Source organism: Hyla sarda, chromosome 7 (genome assembly GCF_029499605.1).
Source record: "Hyla sarda isolate aHylSar1 chromosome 7, aHylSar1.hap1, whole genome shotgun sequence".
Lineage (NCBI taxonomy): Eukaryota > Metazoa > Chordata > Amphibia > Anura > Hylidae > Hyla > Hyla sarda.
In genome coordinates, this window is record NC_079195.1 from 196,765,770 (window position 1) to 196,788,303 (window position 22,534).

At 40.7% G+C, this 22,534-nt stretch overlaps 1 protein-coding gene across 5 annotated transcripts in view; it reads right to left on the bottom strand.

The window, feature by feature from the left end:
- RABGAP1L (RAB GTPase activating protein 1 like) overlaps positions 1–22,534 on the bottom strand; it is a 430,423-nt gene that overhangs the window by 44,676 nt on the left and 363,213 nt on the right. The window contains exon 1 of one of the 5 annotated variants that reach the window (XM_056532033.1): positions 8,910–10,588. The exons of the other annotated variants lie outside the window; for them this stretch is intronic. Within the exon in view, the coding sequence (XP_056388008.1) occupies positions 8,910–9,020 (111 nt within the window). The 5' untranslated portion in view covers positions 9,021–10,588. Of the gene's footprint in view, positions 1–8,909; positions 10,589–22,534 lie in introns of those variants that run through there. 5 annotated transcript variants of the gene reach the window in all.

Below are 22,534 nucleotides of genomic sequence, written 5' to 3' on the forward strand. Positions count from 1 at the left end.
ATCAGCTCAGCTTTGTCCTGTGTCTGCAAGACAAGCAATACAAGTCTATGTAGGAGGGAGGAGGAAGCTCCACCCACCAGCTTTGGTAGAACTGCAAATTAGAGATAAAGCCTGAAGAGCAGAAATCTGTTAAAAATATGTTATACCTTATATAAGTTAAATAATGGGAAGAAATAGTGTAGCTCCTTATGTTCACACACAGGGCAGCGTATCCTAAAAAGTCACCTGAAAGGACAGGTAGGCTTTAAGAAATTGATCTGTTACTGATGGGCTATCCTAAGATCCCAAGCAAATATGATGTCACTTTAGGTTAACTTTAAGTTTTCCATTATAAATAGACTGGGTAATCCAATAACCTGGGACATGCTGGATTATGAATCTTGCCATACAACATGGTTTCTCTGAGCTTGCTATACACCTGATGCCCCATTTTATATCCTGTTGTGTACCTTGTGGTTTTGATGCATTTTAAGTGGTTTTGTATAACAATAGTAATTAGAGGTAAGAAAACCACAGGTAAAAGTCAAGTCACTGAACTGATTGGAATAGAATTACTGAAGGGGTTTATCCTGCCTCACAAAATGAATGGCCTATCCTCAGTAAAGGTCACGAATATTAAATTAGCGGGGGTCCGACTCCCAGCACCCTTATCAAACAGTTTTTTGAAGGGGTTGCAGACTCTTCAATGTTTATGTCTGTTCATCCTTGCTATGTCAATATAATATTGATGGCCTATTACAGTGTTTGCCAACCAGTGTGCCTCCAGCTGTTGCAAAACTACAACTTCAAGCATGCCCGGACAGCCTTCGGCTGTTCGGGCATGCTGGAAGTTGTAGTTTTGCAAAAGCTGGAGGCACACTGGTTGGGTAACACTGGCCTGCCGTGAGGATAGGACTTGAGTTTTGGATAACTCCATCAATACGGTCTTAAAGCTTACCTGTCAGACCCCCACCCAAAAAAATTTTTTTGATATGTTGCTCAGTACCTCTGATCATGTACATCTAATTGACCTGCAATCTATATTTCTCTCAGAATTACGTTTATTTACTTGCCATCAGTGAGGTTTCTGTCCATGCAGAGACATGGGGCGTGTCCCTCTCTTCTCCTCACTGTAATGACTCCTCCCCCTCCCTCACTCTGTTCTGACTCACAGAGGCCTGAGATCAAGTACAGAAGCTCTGGACCTGCCTACAGCCCTGTCAATCACTATTGGTGTCCATGATGTGTCGATGACCACTGGACACTGAAGGACTGGTAAGTGTCCCAGGAGCCAGGGGGACTCCTAGTGGCCACTTTTTTGACTGGCCTTTTCAGTGTGAAATACTGAACATTTTCTGATGAAAGCAATTGCAAAACATATTTTTTTTTACATGCTTTACAACATATCAAAAGTTATTGTATCTGACAGTGCCCATTTAAATCTAGACAGCATAAAGTAGACAAGACGGGCGTGTCCTCCATGAGTTTTAGGGGCAATAGAAAAGCCTTGTCTCCTAAAAGACAGGAAGAATAAACGTAAGAAGAGTAAGGAGGAAGTGGTCATTCTGGTGTGACTGGATGTTTCATACATCTGATATCTAAAGACCATTATGGGTGCAACCACTCATGCCGGTTTAGCCAGCCAAACTTTCCTAGCTCCTCAAACCTGTACGAGCTAGTTACTTTTATAGAATTGAGCGAGTTTACTTATCATGGGGTAAACAAAGGATCAGACAAAGAAGAATTCATCCTGTGAGATCTTTACCGGAGGAAACATTTGGCCTGACCCCATAGACTATTAAGCATCAAATCAACTGTTGCCAGAAAGTTATACAGATTTGTAAATTACTTCTGTTTAAAAATCTTAATCCTTACAGTACTTATCAGCTGCTGTGTACTACAGAGGAAGTCACGTAGTCTTTCCAGTCTGACCACAGTGCTCTCTGCTGACACCTCTGTCCATGTCAGGAACTGTCCAGAGCAGCATAAGTTTGCTATGGGGATTTGCTCTTGCTCCGGACAGTTCCTGACACAGACAGAGGTGTCAGCAGAGAACACTGTGGTCAGACTGGAAAGAACTACACAACTTCCTCTGGAGCATACAGCAGCTGATAAGTACTGGAAGGATTAAGTTCTTTAAATAGAAGTCATTTACAAATCTGTTTAACTTTCTGGCACCAGTTGATCTAAAAAAAAAAAAAAAAATTATTTCAGAGTACTCCTTTAAAGGCAATTTTTTCTGGAATGCATAATCAATAGATCAGACTACTGCCCTTAGCGCTGTACACAGAAAAATAAGGAAATGGAAAAAATAAATAACTAAAAATACAGTACAATAATTGCACAAAGGTGAAAACTAGGGTGAAATACATTTTTCACAGTCTACATGTCCACTGTTCTAATGTACAGTCACAGCAGCAAGGGATGCATTATAGGGGGAATACGTAAGGGGAATTACCGCAACAAGTCTAAACGCTGAACCTTAAAAATCAAAGATGGTCATAACTGAATAACTGTCAGAAAAAATACCTAACATCTGAAAGCTAAAAATATTTCTACTTCTGAAACCGTAGAAGTGAATACAGTCATTTAGTTTAGGGGGCATTGGAAGCCATCAGGGGGCGCGCATCAGAACATACTAAATGGGCCAGAAGCTCATGAAAAGGTCAAGTACCTGAGCTTACAATACCTGTATATTTACTTATTTATAGGTTTACTCAGCCAGAAAGCGATGACACGTAAGCAGTCAACACTTTAAGCCCCTTCAGAAAACTAATTAGCCCATCCGCTAAGAGGGTCAAGATGCCCAAACCGGGTTCTTTTGGTAACAGATGTCCATTAAACTTATAGAATGTAGGGAAATATAATGAATATCGTATTTTTCGCCGTATAAGACGCACTGTTTGTTCCCCATAACTGGGGGGGGGGGGGGGGAAAGTTGGTGCGGGACCCGCGGCTAATACAGGACATCACCGATCGTGGTGATGCCCTGTATTAACCCTTCAGACGCGGCGATCAAAGCTGACCGCTGCGTCTGAAGCAAAAGTGACACTAACCCGGCTGTTCAGTGGGGCTGTTCAGGACCGCCACGGTGAAATCGTGGCGTCCCGAACAGCTTACAGGACACCGGGAGGGACCTTACCTGCCTCCTCGGTGTCTGCTCCGTGCCGGGATCCCCTGCATGGCCGGCGCTCTCCTTCGTCGTCATCACATCGAAGCGCACGCCGTTCCGTCATCCAATTGGAGCAGCGTGCGTAGCGACGTGATGGCGGCGACGGAGAGCGAGGATACCGGGCAGCAGAGACATTCTGGAGAGAAGGGGACACCCCGGGGACGCGGCGACAGCGATGGAGGGCGACGTCCAGGGCAGCAGTGACGAGCGGTGACGGTCCGGAGCGGCGGGGACACGTGAGTATAACCTCCAATACCAGTGGTCTTCAAGCTGCGGACCTCCAGATGTTGCAAAACTACAACTCCCAGCATGCCCGGACAGCCAACGGCTGTCCGGGCATACTGGGAGTTGTAGTTTTGCAACATCTGAAGGTCCGCAGGTTGAAGATCACTGTCCTATACTTTACATTGTATTTGGTTCAGAATTTTTATTTTCTAGATTTTTATGCTTTAAAATTGGGCGCGTCTTATATGCCGGAGCATCTTATGTGACGAAAAATACGGTAGATTTGCCCATAATGACAATTTATTCCTCATTCAGTGTCTGACTGATGGGGGTCCTACTGTTGAGACTCTGACCAAACTGAGAATGGGGGACTAAAGTGCCCCTGTTTTAATAGGGCTTCACTTTAATCTTTGACAGTTCCTTTGTGGCAGTGGCAGTGTGTATACTGGGCTGGTGCTTCATTAACACTAGAGATGAGCGAACTTACAGTAAATTCGATTAGTCACAAACTTCTCGGCTCGGCAGTTGATGACTTTTCCTGCATAAATTAGTTCAGCTTTCAGGTGCTCCGGTGGCTGGAGACTCTTTCCTAGGACTGTATCCACCTTTTCCAGCCCACCGGAGCACCTGAAGGCTGAACTAATTTAGGCAGGATAAGTCATCAACTGCCGAGCCGAGAAGTTTGTGACGAATCGAATTTACTGTAAGTTCGCTCATCTCTAATTAACACGTATGGCCTATCCTGTGATAAGCTGTCATTATAGGAAAACATCTTAGACAGGAATCTGCAATACTGAAAATGCAGTCACATCTGCCAGCAATATGTTATAGATCAGGGGATGCTGAGCAGACTGATGTGTATATATATATATATATATATTTTTTTTTTTTAGATCTTAATTTATTGATCTAAACCTCTGCTTATTTTAAGATAAGGAGTCCAGTGGGCGGTCCTTATCATTGAGTGATAAGTAAGACCTCCCATTGGACTACTAAGGCCAGAATGAGCAAATATAGATCAATAAATTGCAATTTCTTCTGAATAATTTCCTGCACTGCTATATATCAATCTGATATTTAGCCTATCGATAAATACATTTGGGGAGATTTATCAAAACCTGTGCAGAGGAATAGTTAACCAGATACCCATAGCAACCAATCAATTAGCTTCTTTCATTTTTAACAAGGCTTTTAAAAAAATAAATGCAGCAAACTGATTGGTTGCTATGGGCAACTGTTCGACTTTTCCTCTGCACGAGTTTTGATAAATCTCCCCCATTGTAGCGTAACATCCATTACTGGTAAAACGTATACTTCACTGTGCATTATTGTTCCATGCTGCTGTTAGTCATACGGAATAAACCTTGTGAATATGTTTGATCTTTGCCGAGTACAACATCCTAATATTCCATACTGGCGGACACCATTCCATAGACTCACCCTTTGTCTACTTGCATTTTAAGGGCGGGTTCACACTACAGAATTCCCTTTTGAAATTCTGTATGAAAATTCTGGTACAGCAATGGCAATGGGATTCTGCTGTACAGTGTACATTATGGAATTTTGCAGCCAACAGACTTGTTCATCCTTAAAGGGGTACTCCGGTGGAGAACATTTATTTATTTATTTATTAATCAACTGATGCCAGAAAGTTAAAGGGGTACTCCGAGGCTAAGACATCTTATCCCCTATCCAAAGGATAGGGAATAAGATGCCCGATTGCGGGGGTCCTGCCGCTGGGGATCCCTGTGATCTTGTACGCAGCACCCCGTTACCATCAGACCCCGGAGCATGTTCGTTCAGGGTCTGATGACTGGCGATCACAGGGCCCCGTGCTCCGGCCCCGTGATAGTCAATCATCAGACCTGGAGCGAACATGTTTCAGGGACTGATGGTGACGGGGTGCTGCGTGCAAGATCACGGGGGTCCCCAGCGACAGGACCCCCGTGTTCAGATGTCTTAGTGCCGGAGTACCCCTTTAAACAGATTTGTAAATTACTTCTATTAAAAAATCTTTACCCTTTCAGTACTTTTTAGCAGCTGTATGCTACAGAGGAAATTCTTTCTTTTTGAATTTATTTTTTGTCTTGTCCACAGTGCTCTCTGCTGACACCTGACGCCTGTATCAGGAACTGTCCAGAGCAGGAGAAAATCCCCATGGCAAACCTATGCTGCTCTGGACAATTCCTGATATGGACACCAGGTGTCAGCAGAGAGCACTGTGGACAAGACAAAAAAGAAATTCAAAAAGAAAAGAATTTCCTCTGTAGCATACAGCTGCTAAAAAGTACTGGAAGGGTAAAGATTTTTTTTTAATAGATGTCATTTACAAATCTGTTTAACTTTCTGGCATCAGTTGATTTAAACAAAAAAAAGTTTTCCACCGGAGTACCCCTTTAAGGCGGAATCTGCTCCATAGACATCGCCATCTTTGGGGAAGGCAATGTCTGCGCTGCCCTGAATCAGTCAGCACTGGCCACACTGGGAAGCTCAGAATAGAAGTTTTCCGTCCAGAGCTTTGTAAGTGTGAACCCGGACTAACAGTATTTCCTATTGACCGCAACAATAAAGCAAATGTTTTATTTGAAAACATTACAGGGCAGTGCCTTGCTGGGCGGGACAGTTGCTGAGGCAGCCGGACCACACTCAGGATAGTTCTGTGCACCAGTCACGTTTATCAGAAAAGGGCTCAAGCGCGGATCTTCGCTGAGCATGGCGGCATTGTTGTCTTGGCGACTGTACTACCCAGCGCGGCCTGTGTCTCCCCACGCTGGAGCTGAAGATCGTGCAGGCCTGAAACTTGGAACTTGTGCTTTAAATCCCAGCTAATTCTATGCTAAGAGTCTAGTAGGCGGTCCTAACCAGTAAACACTCAAGGACTGCCCACTGGACTCCTGCGAATGGAATGAATAGATATTTCAATTTATATCAGTGTTTCCTAAGCAGGGAGCCTCCAGCTGTTGCAAAACTACAACTCTCTGCATGCCGGGAGTTGTAATTTTGCAACAGTTGGGGGGCAACCTGGTTAGGAAGCAGTGATCTATACGTTACACCAAATTTGCTGAGCTTCCCCAGCTCAATAACATGCTGCAGGCAGGTCAGCTTGCACATTCAGCGTAACAAGTACCTTTTAAAGAGCAATAATACCCGGAATCCTATAAGATTTACAATATCTTAGTAACTCACACGCCAGTCCTTTCTGAAGGCAACAAAACAGTGTTTTCCAAACAGCGTGCCTCCAGCTGTTGCAAAACTACAACTCTTAGCATGTCCAGACAGTCTTTGGCTGTCCGGGCATGCTGGGAGTGTAGTTTTGCAACAGCTGGAGGTAAACTGTTTGGAAAAAAAAACTGTTATATGGCACCTATAGGGTTTCTCTCTTTTAGTCACACAAGAAGTGGAATGCGAATGGAGAAAAGGGGGCCCTAGCTGATGTTTTTTGTTGACTGATTCCAATTTTTTTTTAAACTATTCTATTTATAGATCATTTTTGTGGGGGAAAACTTTATAGCTTTAACAGCTCAATATGAGTTGATGTTAATAGAGGAATGCATTGTACAGGGACATGTACAGGGACATATCCATGGAGCTGTCCCTGAAGATTAAACATTGACCTTGGAGCCCAAAAACTAAGCTGACTAAGGATTGCATTATATATTGGCTTATATACAGCCTCCAAAAATGTGCAAAAGTTTTAGACGTTTATCAGAATGTTAAGATTACTGTAGTCTACATACAACAGACATCCTGTTTGTTAATCCCACTAAGGCAGAAGCCAGTTTAGCTCTTCCTAAAGAAGTGTTTCCAACCAGTTGCAAAACTACAACTCCCAGCATGCCCGGACAGCCAAAGGCTGTCCGGGCATGCTGGGAGTGGTAGTTTTGCAACAGCTGGAGGCACCCTGGTTGGGAAACACTGCCCTAGAGTGAGGAGGCAGATAACATAGAACAATAGCTGCAATGAGTATATGATCTGCCACATGATCTGAAACCTCTCAAACATTTGAGCCTGTGGGCATATATTACTGAATAATGCTAATGCTATGTAATGGACTTTACGTTCCCCTTAAAGGGGTTATCCAGGAAAAATATTTTTATATATATCAACTGGCTCCAGAAAGTTAAACAGATTTGTAAATGACTTCTATTAAAAAATCTTAATCCTTTCAGTACTTATGAGCTTCTGAAGTTAAGGTTGTTCTTTTCTCTCTAAGTGCTCTCTGATGACACGTGTCTCGGGAACCGCCCAGTTTAGAAGCAAATTCCCATAGCAAACCTCTTCTAAACAGGGCGGTTCCTGAGAAACGTGTCATCAGAGAGGATTTAGACAGAAAAGAACAACCTTAACTTCAGAAGCTCATAAGTACTGAAAGGAATAAGATTTTTTAATAGAAGTAATTTACAAATCTGTTTAACTTTCTGGAGCCAGTTAATATACATATATATTAAAAAAAAAGTTTTTTCCTGGATAACCCCTTTAAGACACCTCAAACATCCTTACCTAGTATTCTGCATTAACAATATATCCTAAAACTTGAAATTCTGAAACATACGTACAGAACCATTTGCAATTATCTACTAAACAACCGGAATATATACATAACACTATGAATATCGGTTATATGTGCAGGCAATGAAATGACCTGAATCAAACCAAAAATGATTCTAATGAATATATGTAATATATATATATATATATATATATATATATATATATATATATAGTGCAAAAAATGGGATTTTATTGACCCATATCAAATGCTTGCACCCCAGGACTTTTCACTACAGTGGAAGTGCTGCCTATCCTTGGATTGATATATATGTATATATATATATAAGTCCAGAGAGTAACAATTGTTTCGCGCTGCTGCGCTTCTTCTTGGCTCCAAGAGGAAGCGCAGCAGCGCTAAACAATTGTTGCTCGTATTTTGTGAACGCACCTGCGATTGTCCTGCTGTATGTGATTTTACTGTCCCGGATTAAAGAAGGTGTTGGTTTTGCATTACTGGTGAGTGCAGTCCCATTCTTACTCTCTTGACTTCCGAATATTTTTCATTGGATCTAAGGGACTTTTTGCACCACCATTCACACCCCTGGGAAGTGACCGTATCTACACAGCTGATTTCTCATCCTCAAGCGGTGTCCGGCTATAAGGGGTGAGCAGTGCCAATACTTTTCTATATACTATATATACATATATATATATATATATATATATATATATATATATATATATCCAAAAATAAGAATAAGAAACTCCAGCAGCACACCAGTATAGTGAAAAACAATTGTGAAGTTTATTCACCCAAAGTCTTGCGACGTTTCGGCCATCCAATTACAGCCTTTCTCAAGCATATATATATATATATATATGTATGTGTGTGTATACATATATATATATATATATATATATATATATATATATATATATATATGTTTTATTTTCCTTTGTAAAGTATGGAGTCATGAAAGAACATTAGCTTTCTATGAATCTATGCATTCAAGGGTTCCATTCCCCCCTTAGTCCAACTTACCACAGGTTTAGGCTTACTGAGCTCCACTAGTTGGGCCAGAATGTCCTCGTCGGAGAGCTGGCTGAAGATGTGGGCATCATATGCCATTGATATAGAGATTTCTTCCATCATCTTGGAAAGTCCAGTTAAGGGAGGTCCTAGACCACTTGTGAGGAGATCCAACCTGCTTGTCAGTGAGGGTCGCAATAACACAAGCCCTCCACAACTAGGCTTTATACGTCAATGTAGGGGAGGAGTCCAGTCCAACCAAAATTCAACTTTCATTAAAGTGGAGTTTCACTTCTACAGTCAATAAGCAGGTGGGTTTCTGGGAGGAGACTGTTACCTGGATCCTATTCACAGACCATCAATTGTCCATAGACCACGAGTGTTCTCAGTTTCAGGTCTGCAAGTCAAGGGAGTATACTCTCATCTCAACAAAAAGTCTTAAGGTCTACAGGGGGGTAGAGGTCAGTCATGCTAGTTTCTTACAGAGTTACACTGGTAACCAATACACAAACCTTACACAAAGCCTGAATCAGTCTCTACAATGCTGAGGAGTATTAGTGAAGGAGGGAGCTTAGGAAAGTGAAAATATTCAAAAAATGTCTGGAAAGCCAGGGATTGCTACATCAGCTTGTTCTTTGCGTAGAATTTTTGTTCTAAGGAAAACAGTATATCAGGAAAACTCAGCAATAAAAGTATATGAGGAAACAATCAGCAGGTCAGCGACATTCAATTGGATAAAAATAAAAAATAAAACACTTTACACAAAAATGTGTTACATTCTGACAAAGTTCCCAAAAGGTTAACCAAAAAATAAAATAAAAAAATGACACCACAAAAGTGATCGGTGGAGAAGTTAAGAGCTATCTAAAGGAAAGGGTAGAAGGTGGACACCAACGTTCATGGAGGTCCCCAAAAGCCACAAATACCAACAAAACTCTTGGGTTTCCTTAGTTTGCAGCACACGCCGGATGAGATTTTCACTTTCTCCGCACGTTCATCCTTCATCTTGCTTTCCAGGAGCTCAGGTCCAATATTTGCACAGAGGCACGATGATCATTTGCATTTCAATGGGCTGCTAAAACGGCAGCAAGGATAAGAACGTACAGTGTGGCGGCGACAGCGGCCGAGGTAATATCCATAGTTTGTGCAGAACAGGGAAGATATTCTGTTGCCATCCCGATAACATGGTGGCGTTTAATAGGTCGAAAATGAAATATACGATGACATCCTGGAGATTAGAGCGTTAACTGCTTGGGTGCTGGTGCCAAGCCACAGCTGCTGCCTCGCCCCTTGACAAGGCGGATCCTTTCAGATCTCTCAGTGACAGGCGGTGGAGACAGAATTCAGGCTGAGATGTGTGGTGCAGGCAGGATATAGAGAAGGCACCTGTCTGCTGTCCTTATCTCATTGGGAGAGGCTGCTCCCTCCCACAAGATGTGAAGAGCTGTCACTGCCAGCAGGGATCGGAAAATGTGAAAAATCCTGTCGGTCAACCTTCGCAAAGATGTTTCCCCGTACGAGCTTCTTGCAGAGCCTGTCTACTCAATAGATGCACAATCAGAGCTTGGCACCTGTTGCCGGAGATGCTGCCTCCTACTATTCCCCTTGGTCTGTCGGGGTGATGCCCAGCAACAGGCAGCTGGGGACACGATCTTCACAAACAAGCAGGACCCGCAGCACATTATAAGCATTCGGCTTGGTTAATGATGGAGAAAAAAAAAAAAATGGCATTCTGTGACCAGGACTGGGGGGGGGGGGGGAGGGGGAGAGAAGCACGTAGTGATACTGATCACCATTTCCTTAAAGCCACAGCTTACAAAAAAAAAAAAAAAGAGAGGAAGAATGGGGGTGGTGGTCTGTCAGATGTGAAATCTCGCTAAAGTCAGATGATAGTAGACTATGGTGGCTTTGTAGTCTTGTGCAGGAAACAGAAGGGGAAAAAAAATGGCTCCGAGGTTTATTTCATACGTGAAGCTGCAGGAAGGTGATGTGTATAAACCAGAGAGAGAGAACAGCTTTTATATATATATATATATATATATATATATATATATATATACACATATATATATATATATATACAGCTTCTATTTCTGGCTTACACAAGGATAATACATACTAAAAATACGGATCCATATATTTAATGCAGAATTTTCTGTTACAATGTGGACCCACAAAGGAGTACTACTACACCCTAGAACAGTGGTCTCCAACCTGCGGACCTCCAGATGTTGCAAAACTACAACTCCCAGCATGCCCGGACAGCCGTTGGCTGTCCGGGCATGCTGGGAGTTGTAGTTTTGCAACATCTGGAGGTCCGCAGGTTGAAGACCACTGCCCTCGAAGCAAGCAACAATTTTAGTTTTCTTAAGAAATGTTGTGCATAAAGAATGTAAGCACTGCTGCGCAGGAGCGATACGGATATGTACAGAACTGAAAAAGGCAAAGCTCACACATATCTATAACACTATGGAAACCAAGAGGAAGAAGCTAAATGCTTTAAAAATAAAAACAAAAATAGAGATATGGCGCACTAAACAGGACGTTTTGCAGGATTCACTGTATATCTCATTACAGTGAACAGAAACTGAAACTGTATGGGCTACTTTTGAATGCAATTTAAAGGGGTACTCCGGTGAAATTATTATATATATTTTTTTTATTAAATCACATTCACCATCCACCCTCTCTACCTGTTGCAAGACAACAACTCCCACAGTATGCCCTTACAGTGAGCTGGGGGTTGTAGTCTTGCAACTGCTAGTGGACGAATGGTGGATGTGCGGCGTGGGCAGATGGGAGAATGGCTGGGAGATGTGCGGAGAAACTGTGTTCCCGTCCCCCTGAGAGAGGGTAGCGGGGAGGCTGTAAAGCTGAAAACTGTGTCCCTGTGTGGAGAGTCACATTCCACTACAGGGACACAGTTTTTTTCATTACACCCCCATTCTAGGGATTGGTGAGGGTCCTAGTGGTGAGGTTGCCAAAAAGCGGACATTTATCATTATCCTGTTTATAAGTGATAAAGGTTCACTATGGTGCAAACCCTTTAATGTCTGGCCAATAGAATACAGGCTGAAAAACACACAATAGTCAGATAAACTGTGCTTAGGGTTGCAGCAAGTGAATTAGAGAATTGGTAATCACAATATTACAACATCCAGTAATAAAATCAATAAAAAAAAAACTTTGTTGCCAGTTAAGTAGCATAGACAAGTCTTTGTCTACCTGACATTTGTCACCCGGGTGTATGACATGGAGATGAAGTTGGGACAACCTGTTGACCCAGATACTTAGTGTTTGAGACCCATGGCGATAAAGAAGAAAAACAGGAGGAGTGAAACATACACAAAGGAAAGTAAAAGCTGTAAGTCAGAATTGGCCTCTGACCAGAAAACAAAACAACCAAGCCGCAGACAAAACAAAAGAAAGACCACAGCAAGGATTTCACTAGAGATCCATTAGCAGTAATACACTCATCATAGTATGAGTGAGTGCAAACACCTGATGAAAAAGGCCAGAGTGCCTTCAAAACATGTTTAGTGTATTTTTTTTTTTTTGGATCCACCTACAAATATTGCTTCAAAATACTAATCACAATGAGGGGCATTTATCAATGTTTGCTTATGTATTCTTTATTTTAGTAATTTTTTCCTTACTTTATTTTTGCTTATGTGCGACTTATTTATCAACTGGTTTCAGCCTGTTGATAATTTTCTTTCACGTAAGCAATTTTTCCTTTTTTACTTTGGTAGTAGCTTTTTCTGCTCCATGTTTGAGCTGGAGTAAATTTAGTCAATTTTTAACCCTGTTGCGACTTTTTTTTGCGCAGTTGCGACTGTCGCAGTTAATAAATACCTGACTACCCGTAGTCCATTTTAAAATTATTACTACGTAGTTAATTTTTGGAAAACTTGCTTTTCTCGCTTTCCAGTCAAGATGTCGCACAAAAAATCGCGCAGTTGCGACAATTTTGCGACAATTATAGTAAAGAAAACCTGACTAAACCCGTTGATAAATGTCCATAAATATACCCACATGAAAATCTTCTTAGTTTTACAACTTAAAGGGGTACTCCGGTACTTTTTTTTCCCATTTTTAAATGAACTGATGCCAGAAAGTTAAACAGATTTGTAAATTACTTCTATTAAAAAATCTTTACCCTTCCAGTACTTTTTAGCAGCTGTATGCTACAGAGGAAATTGTTTTCTTTTTGAATTTCTTTTTTGTCTTGTCCACAGTGCTCTCTGCTGACACCTCTGTCCGTGTCAGGACCGTCCAGAGCAGCATTAGGTTTGCTATGGGGATTTTCAAAAAGAAAAGAATTTCCTCTGTAGCATACAGCTGTTAATAAGTACTGGAAGGTTAAAGATTTTTTTTTATAGAAGTAATTTACAAATCTGTTTAAACTTTCTGGCACCAGTTGATAAAAAAATAAAAAATGTTTTCCACCGGTGTACCCCTTTAAGGGGACTGTTTCTAGTGTAGTCTAGTTTGGATTTGATATAATTACATTGATACGATCTATGTCATATTCCAAAGTGATCAGGTTGGTCCACAGAAAAGGTGGAATTTACGGCATATTTGGGCAGTAGCCCATCAAAGACTGGAAAATAAGGAGTCATAATTATTGGGGAAAAAAAATCTTAAAATCCCTTCATACACTAGAACTCTGTTTCCCAACCAGGGTGCCTCCAGCTGTTGCAAAACTACAACTCCCAGGATGCCCGGACAGCCAAAGGCTGTCCGGGCATCCTGGGAATTGTAGTTTTGCAACAGCTGGAGGCACCCTGGTTGGGAAACACTGCACTAGAAGATACCTGCCTTGACTGTGATTCTTTGTAGAGTATACAATTGGTTTATTGTTTCAAATGACATCTATGTGCATATCTGCATCAGTCTTTTCCCGTCAGGTCAGCTACCACTGCAGCTTTAAAGGGGTTATCCAGGAAAAAACTTTTTTTTTATTTATCAACTGGCTCCAGAAAGTTAAACAGATTTGTAAATTACTTCTATTAAAAAATCTTAATCCTTTCAGTACTTATGAGCTTCTGAAGTTAAGGTTGTTATTTTCTGTCTAAGTGCTCTCTGATGACACGTGTCTCGGGAACCGCCCAGTTTAGAAGCAAATCCCCATAGCAAACCTCTTCTAAACTGGGCGGTTCCCGAGACAGTTCTTCAGAGAGCACTTAGACAGAAAAGAACAACCTTAACTTCAGAAGCTCATAAGTACTGAAAGGATTAAGATTTTTTTTATAGAAGTAATTTACAAATCTGTTTAACTTTCTGGAGCCAGTTGATATATAAAAAAATTAGTTTTTTCCTGGAATACCCCTTTAATTTAGTAACAACAAGGAACATTGAAAGATTTGTTATGGCAGATGGAACAAACACCCATAAAACAATCAATTGTTTTAGTAACAGAGATAATTATTAATGATCGGCTGTTCTGGTCAAACATTAACAATTTGGCTGGGGCTATCCAGTGACAGTGTGCAGAAATTGTGGTAAAATGAGGAACAAAATATTTTCCAGCAGCGTAAAAACACAGTTTTTAGCATTATTAGTATTTTTAGCCACGGAGAAGCATATCATTTACGGTAACCTACGGTTACATGAAAAAAATGTAGCGCAGGCTAACAAGGTGTATGTATTTTGAGTATTTCTCTTGAAATTATCCTCAAAATAAATGTGTATTTTACAGGCGTTTTTTTATTCTGTATTTTATATTTTGAATTGTATTTTCGTGCTTTTTTTTCTTTACTGCAGCCCAATAAAATGGCTATACTAAACAAATTACCCTAGGGTAGTAAGGGGCCATATATCAATTCAATAACTAAACCCCAAGGCCGGAGCCGGGGGTGTAAACCCCTATTGCTTACCCCTTAAAAAATAACTTTTATTAATTATTATTAAAAAATAATTCCCAACTACAGAATAAGGTTAAAACTGACAACCAGGTGAGATCCAAATATAACAGTGAGTTCGTTATGCAGGAGCCGTCTCCTCTTAAGTAACTAGATAGATCTGGAGTGGCTGCCTATTGTAAGGATCACTCTGGTGTCGTCTAAAAGATCACACAATTGCCACCTCTACATGTTTCGCCGCCTCCGCGGCTTTCTCAAGAGGCAATGGTGGCAAATGGCAAAAGTCAATGGCAAAGTAATTTTTTAAGGGGTAAGCAATAGGGGTTTACACCTCGGGCTCCGGCCTTGGGGTTTAGTTATTGAGCCCAATAAAATGCAGACGACATACACATCAAGGAAGTGACACGTCACTTCTCTTTACACCAGTAAAAAGTTAAACAAGCCAAAAAAGAAAATAAACAAATAAATAAAAACCACCATGCTCACTATGCAGCGAATTCCCACTGAATTTATGAGTGATGCATAAGGGAGGTAAAACGTGTGTATTTTGAAATGTAAAATGTAATGCATATTAGGCTTTGAAATACATAGTGTCAGCCTTAGGCCATGTTCACAAGGCGGAATTTCTGCAATTCCGGTCAAATTCCCTACAGTAAATATTGCTGAACAAAAATGCAGAATTCTGCAAGAATTCTGGCAGAATTTCTGTGTTCTCTAAACACAAATTTCTGCCGAAATTCGAGCCCCATTGAGTTCAGCTTCTCAAACCCCCTTAAACAGCGTTTCCCAACAAGGTTGCCTCTGTCTGGGCATGCTGAGAGTTGTAGTTTTGCAACAGCTGGAGGCACCCTGGTAGAGAAACACTGCTGTGAGCCATACAGGAGAATCAATTTCCCATTACAATAAAAAATAGAAAGAAAAAATATGAACTGCAACTTACTTTTTTTTTTTGCTGTATATAATAACTATGCTTTTTTGTATACAGCAAAATGAAGCATAAAATGAAAACAATGAAACCAAGACACAAAACACAGTTTTGGTAAATGAATGAGACCCAAAGATCCTTACTGGGGATGGGGGGGGGGGGCATTTACTAAACAACAGGTAGCAGAATTGGCACACATGCTGCGCCCCAAACGTACCACAGTATGTGTTTTAGACACTTTTCAACCCTTGCTGGACACTTTTGAAAAGTATGTAGAAAAGGGGGTGTGACTATGTGGTGCTTGTAAAATGCGGCATATATATTAACGATGTGCGCCATTCTTAACTAGGCCAGCAAAAAGGTGGTGTGTCCATGGTATCTAGCAAGATGCGCCAAATCTTTCATACATCATGCACTGTTAGGATAAATTTAGGGCAAGTTCTACCTGTCTTATGTTGTCAAAATTTAAAGGGGTATTCCAGGAAAAAACTTTTTTTATATATATCAACTGGCTCCAGAAAGTTAAACAGATTTGTAAATTACTTCTATTAAAAAATCTTAATCCTTTCAGTACTTATGAGCTTCTGAAGTTAAGGTTGTTCTTTTCTGTCTAAATCCTCTCTGATGACACGTGTCTCGGAAAACGCCCAGTTTAGAAGAGGTTTGCTATGGGGATTTGTTTCTAAACTGGGTGGTTCCCGAGACAGGTGTCATCAGAGAGGATTTAGACAGAAAAGAACAACCTTAACTTCAGAAGCTCATAAGTACTGAAAGGATTAAGATTTTTTAATAGAAGTAATTTACAAATCTGTTTAACTTTCTGGAGCCAGTTGATATATAAAAAATTTTTTTTTCCTGGAATACCCCTTTAAGATAATCCTACTTAGATTTTACTATATGGTTTCGGCATACGGTTTCATTAAAAAAAAACATATGCAACCGTGCAGAAAACGGTGCCCATAGACTTCCCATTTAAAACCGTAAGCACCATAATGTATACGGATGTCTCTATTTTTCAAACCATACGTTTTTTTACTTTTTTTTTTTTCCGGACAGAAAACCGTGGCCTACCACGGTTTTTGGTCCGGGTGAAAAACCGTATTAAACTGTATACGTTTTTTAAAAACATGGGAGTCAATGGGAACCGTACAGAACCGTTTGTGCATACTGTTCCATCCGGTTTTCACCATACGGTTTTTGACTTTGCACAGTTTTTTTTCTTGGAATTTCAATCAAACAAGTGAAACTTTATTCATAATGGAGTGAAAAGTTCAAAACGTATACTTTTTTTTTCTTAAAAAAGAGATTCAACCGGACATCATTTTTCAACCGTATAGAGATAAAAATTTGTACACACGTTTTGATACAGTTTAGTCCGGTTTTAGGAATCCGTTTTTTTAAATCAAAAACCTGATACGGGAACTGTATTGCAAAAACGTGGTGTGAACCCAGCCTTATTCTCTCCAAATAATCCATCACCTAACTGCCCTCATATGGAGCCGCCTTGTGATTCTGCATATGGGAGAAATGTTTTCAGAACATATTTTACTGGCCTATCAGGGCCGTCCTCCCGCCCAAAGCGATTTCAGTCACATGTATAAGAAAATGCATAAGGCTATGTTCACACATTGGTTTATTTCTCGTTTTAAAGGGGTACTCCGGTGAAAACCTTTTTTCTTTTAAATCAACTGGTGGCAGAAAGTTAAACATATTTGTAAATTACTTCTATTAAAAAATCTTAATCCTTCCAGTACTTATTAGCTGCTGAATGCTACAGAGCAAATTCCTTTCTTTTTGGAACACTGATGACATCACGAGCACAGTGCTCTCTGCTGACATCTCTGTCCATTTTAGCAACCATGCATAGCAGATGTATGCTAAGGGCAGCATGGTGGCTCAGTGGTTAGCACTGCTGCCTTGCAGTGCTTGGGACCTGGTTCAAATCCCACTAAGGACAACAATAAATAAAGCGTTATTATTATTATAATAACGTCAGCAGAGAGAACTGTGCTCGTGATGTCATCAGAGAGCATTCCAAAAAGAAAATAATTTCCTCTGTAGTATTCAGCAGCTAATAAGTACAGGAAAGATTAAGATTTTTTAATAGAAGTAATTTACAAATATGTTTAACTTTCTGCCACCAGTTGATTTAAAAGAAAAAAGGTTTTCACCGGAGTACCCCTTTAAGGCTTTTAAAAATTCCAGCAGTTCTTTTTACTTTTTTTTTTTTCTTCTTCTGGGCCAATTTGGGGTCTTTTTTTTCTCCTTTGAACAATTTTACCGGCCATTGTTTTGGATGTATTGGTAGCCATTGTTTAGGCTACACCAATGGCTGTAGTCCAAAATACGGCAATTTTAATGGGGAAATTAATGGGTGAAAATACGGACCAAAATATGACAAAAAAATTATAATTAGAGATGAGCGAACTTACAGTAAATTCGATTCGTCACGAACTTCTCGGCTCGGCAGTTGATGACTTTTCCTGCATAAATTAGTTCAGCTTTCCGGTGCTCGGGTGGGCTGGAAAAGGTGGATACAGTCCTAGGAGACTCTTTCCTAGGAATGTATCCACCTTTTCCAGCCCACCGGAGCCCCTTGAAAGCTGAACTAATTTATCCAGGAAAAGCCATCAACTGCCGAGCCGAGAAGTTCGTGACGAATCAAATTTACTGTAAGTTCGCTCATCTCTAATTATTATCAATTTAGAGTAGGTTCACATACAAGGTTTATGAGCGTGTTCAAACCTGCAGCGGGAATTCCACGGCTGTTTTTTCTGCAGTGGCATGTCTGCAGCAGAAAATATGCAGCAGATTATATTGACCTCAATGGAGTCTGCTGCAGATTTTCTGCTGCGGAAAATAGGCCGTGGTTCACGCAGGCGGGTTACGAGCCTTTCCCGCTGCTTGCTTGAGCTGCTGTGGTGTCACGCGGCTGATTTTCCACAATGGAAAACCTGCTGCGGAAAATTGCCCGCGGAACACCAGCAGCAGCTACAACCCGAAACACGCTCATAACTTGCCCATACCCTTTGGACCATTTTGGAGCTGTAAATGAACATAAAGTTGATAATTAGGCGATAAATGTGGCCTAGAATACTGAGAGGGAACATGGACTTAGGCTAAACTCACACTGCATAACCTCTTCTGATGTATTTTATTTTACGTGCACATTTTCGTCCGGTAATGGTAAAAAATACTTCCCTTTGTGACTGTTACGCTGCACAATTTTATTTAAATACATTTTCTCCAAATTATTTGTATGGTTTTACATCTATGGTTTTGTCTAGAGATGAGCGAACTAACAGTAAATTCGATTCCTCACGAACTTCTCGGCTCGGCAGTCGATGACTTATCCTGCATAAATTAGTTCAGCTTTCCGGTGCTCCGGTGGGCTGGAAAAGGTGGATACAGTCCTAGGAAAGAGTCTCCTAGGACTGTATCCACCTTTTCCAGCCCACCGGAGCACCTGAAAGCTGAACTAATTTATGCAGGAAAAGTCATCAACTGCCGAGCCGAGAAGTTCGTGACGAATCGAATTTACTGTAAGTTCGCTCATCTCTAGTTTTGTCCCATAGAATCGTACAGATCCATCATCAGGAGAACACAATAATCCAGGTGGGCTCATCTGTGCAAGGGGATGGCAGCAGGCGGATATAAAAGCATACGCACGTGATTATGGCACCATAGACAGTGCTGTAGAAAATGCCTTTAGAAATGCAAATGACTAGAAATTGTCCTATTCAGAAGAAGCAACATGAAAGCATTTTTTTTTTTTTTTTTTTTTTTTACATATCAATGTTTCTTTGATATTGAAATCTTCTGGAGCGCTCACACAATGCTACTTCGCTAGTGATCTGAGCAGCTAGAATTTTTTTTATTGTAATCTAGCTAAGTAACATATGGGTAAAGTCAGTGGTCACAGAGATCAGGTCACCTTTCTTAGCAAACCTTTAGGCCAGTGTTTCCCAACCAGGGTGCCTCCAGCTGTTGCAAAACTACAACTCCCAGCATGCCCGGACAGCCAACGGCTGTCCGGGCATGCTGGGAGTTGTAGTTTTGCAACAGCTGGAGGCACCCTGGTTGGGAAACACTGCTTAACGGGGTATTCCAGGAAAAAACTTTTTTTTTATATATCAACTGGCTCCAGAAAGTTGAACAGATTTGTAAATTACTTCTATTAAAAAAATCTTAATCCTTCCAATAGTTATTAGCTTCTGAAGTTGAGTTGCTGCTTTCTGTCTAACTACTTTCTGATGACTAACGTCCCGGGAGCTGTCCAGCTCCTATGGGGATATTCTCCCATCATGCACAGCTCCTGTGACGTGACATCATCATTGAGCAGTTAGACAGAAAACTTCAGAAGCTAATAACTATTGGAAGGTTTAAGATTTTTTAATAGAAGTAATTTACAGATCTGTTTAACTTTCCGGAGCCAGTTGATATATATATATATATATATATATATATAAATGTTTTTTGCCTGGAATACCCCTTTAAGCCCTATTGTGTCTGGTTTAAATATAAAGGAGACTGTACAAATCTGCCATCTAGTGGCTGTCTGGAGGATTACATGAAAAACTTGCTGTTATGGCCCACTTATACCGGGTGATCCAAAAGTCAGGACGAACTTTAAAAATGAATCATTTGAAAAGGAATCAAGAAACAAAGATACGGTTTGCACCAAACGGATGGAAAAGATACCGGGTTTTGTGTGGTGACAAAAAAAAAAATAGTTCTGTTGGCAACGGGTTTCAAAACAGTCACTGGTCAGCGATATGTAGCACTGATACAGAACAACGTTATTCCTGAACTGCAACAGGCACTCCAAACAGTCACCTTTATGCAAGATGGAGCACCACCTTATATTGCTCTGCCTGTGCAACGTCTGCTACGCTCAACATTTGGGGAGGATCGCATTTAGAGATGAGCGAACTTACAGTAAATTCGATTCGTCACACACTTCTCGGCTCGGCAGTTGATGACTTATCCTGCGTAAATTAGTTCAGCCTTCAGGTGCTCAGGTGGGCTGGAAAAGGTGGATACATTCCTAGGAATGAGTCTCCGAGGACTGTATCCACCTGAAAGCTGAACTAATTTATGCAGGAAAAGTCATCAACTGCCGAGCCGAGAAGTTCGTGACGAATCGAATTTACTGTAAGTTCGCTCATCTCTATCAGCATGATCAGTCGCTACTTTAATCACACATGGCCTCCAAGATCTCCCGATCTGACACCCTGTGATTTTTGGCTGTGGGGATTCTTGAAGTCAAAAGTGTACCTCGACTCACAGGCATCACTAGCAGCACTGAAAGATGCCATCCGCCAAAATGTATCTGCCATAACGCAAGAAATGCTACTAAATGCTGTATAGCGCCATCTGTTGGTCGCCAAACAGAACTATTTTTTTTTCCCGTTGCCACACAAAACCCGGTTTCTTTTCCATCCGTTTGGTGCAAACCTGTATCTTTGTATCTTGATTCGTTTTCGAATTATTCATTTTTAAAGTTCGTCCTGACTTTTGGATCACCCGGTATATTGTTGGCCTTGTTTGTTGTGTTCTGAAGAAATTAAAACTATGGTTACATACTATCCAGGTAGTTTTATTCGTTATCCCAAATCTGAGTTTCAAGGTGTGGTGACTGAAACTGGTGGGATAAAGATACAGGTATTTTTTTAGATCAGTAGAAATCTATTGACCCCCAGTGATGAAACCTCAAAGTGCACAGTTATATGTCTAAGGTTGGATCCAAATTGAGCAATAGAGGGCGGCAGGCGCTGACTAAATCATTCGGCTCTAGGGCCGTGAGGACATTGCTGGTCCTCATAGATGGCAACTTATTTAGCCCCAAAAATTCACATAATAATTCTTTCGGCAGAGGAATTTCAAAGGCGGAAGCTCCACTGCTGAAATATCGCTGTGTGCAGTTCAAACAGCTGGACCGGAATTTCCGTAGAATTACACTTAGATCCCAGCCTTACAGTATTTTAGCTCCAAGAAGCCATGCACTGTTCGCGAAGAATTAATGATAACAAGGATTTGGACTGTCAACCCCTTAAAGGGGTACTCCGGTGGAAAACATTTTTTTTTTTAATCAACTGGTACCAGAAAGTTAAACAGATTTGTAAATTACTTCTATTAAAAAAATATTAACCCTTCCAGTACTTTTTAGCAGCTGTATACTACAGAGGAAATTCTTTTTTTTATTTTTTTTTTGTCTTGTCCACAGTGCTCTCTGCTGACACCTGATGCCTGTATCAGGAACTGTCCAGAGCAGGAGAAAATCCCCATGGCAAACCTATGCTGCTCTGGACAGTTCCTGACACGGACAGAGGTGTCAGCAGAGAACACTGTGGACAAGACAAAAAAGAAATTCAAAAAGAAAAGCATTTCCTCTGTAGCATACAGCTGCTAAAAAGTACTGGAAGGGTAAAGATTTTTTTTTTAATAGAAGTCATTTACAAATCTGTTTAACTTTTTGGCACCAGTTGATTTAAAAAAATAAAGGGGGTACTCCGGTGTAAAACTTTTTTATTTTTATTTAAATCAACTGGTGCCAGAAAGTTAAACAGATTTGTAATTTACTTCTATTAAAAAATCTTAATCCTTCCAGTACGTATAAGCTGCTGAATACTACAGAGGAAATGGTTTTCTTTTTGGAACACAGAGCTCTCTGCTGACATCACGAGCACAGTGCTCTCTGCTGACATCTCTGTCCAAAATAAACTATTTTAAACATTTATTTATTTATTTATTTAACATGTTTTGTCCAGCAAGGGATTGTCCACTTAGGCCTCATTCACACGGCAGAATTTACAAGCAGAATTCAACAGAAAAATTCGGCTCTTTTT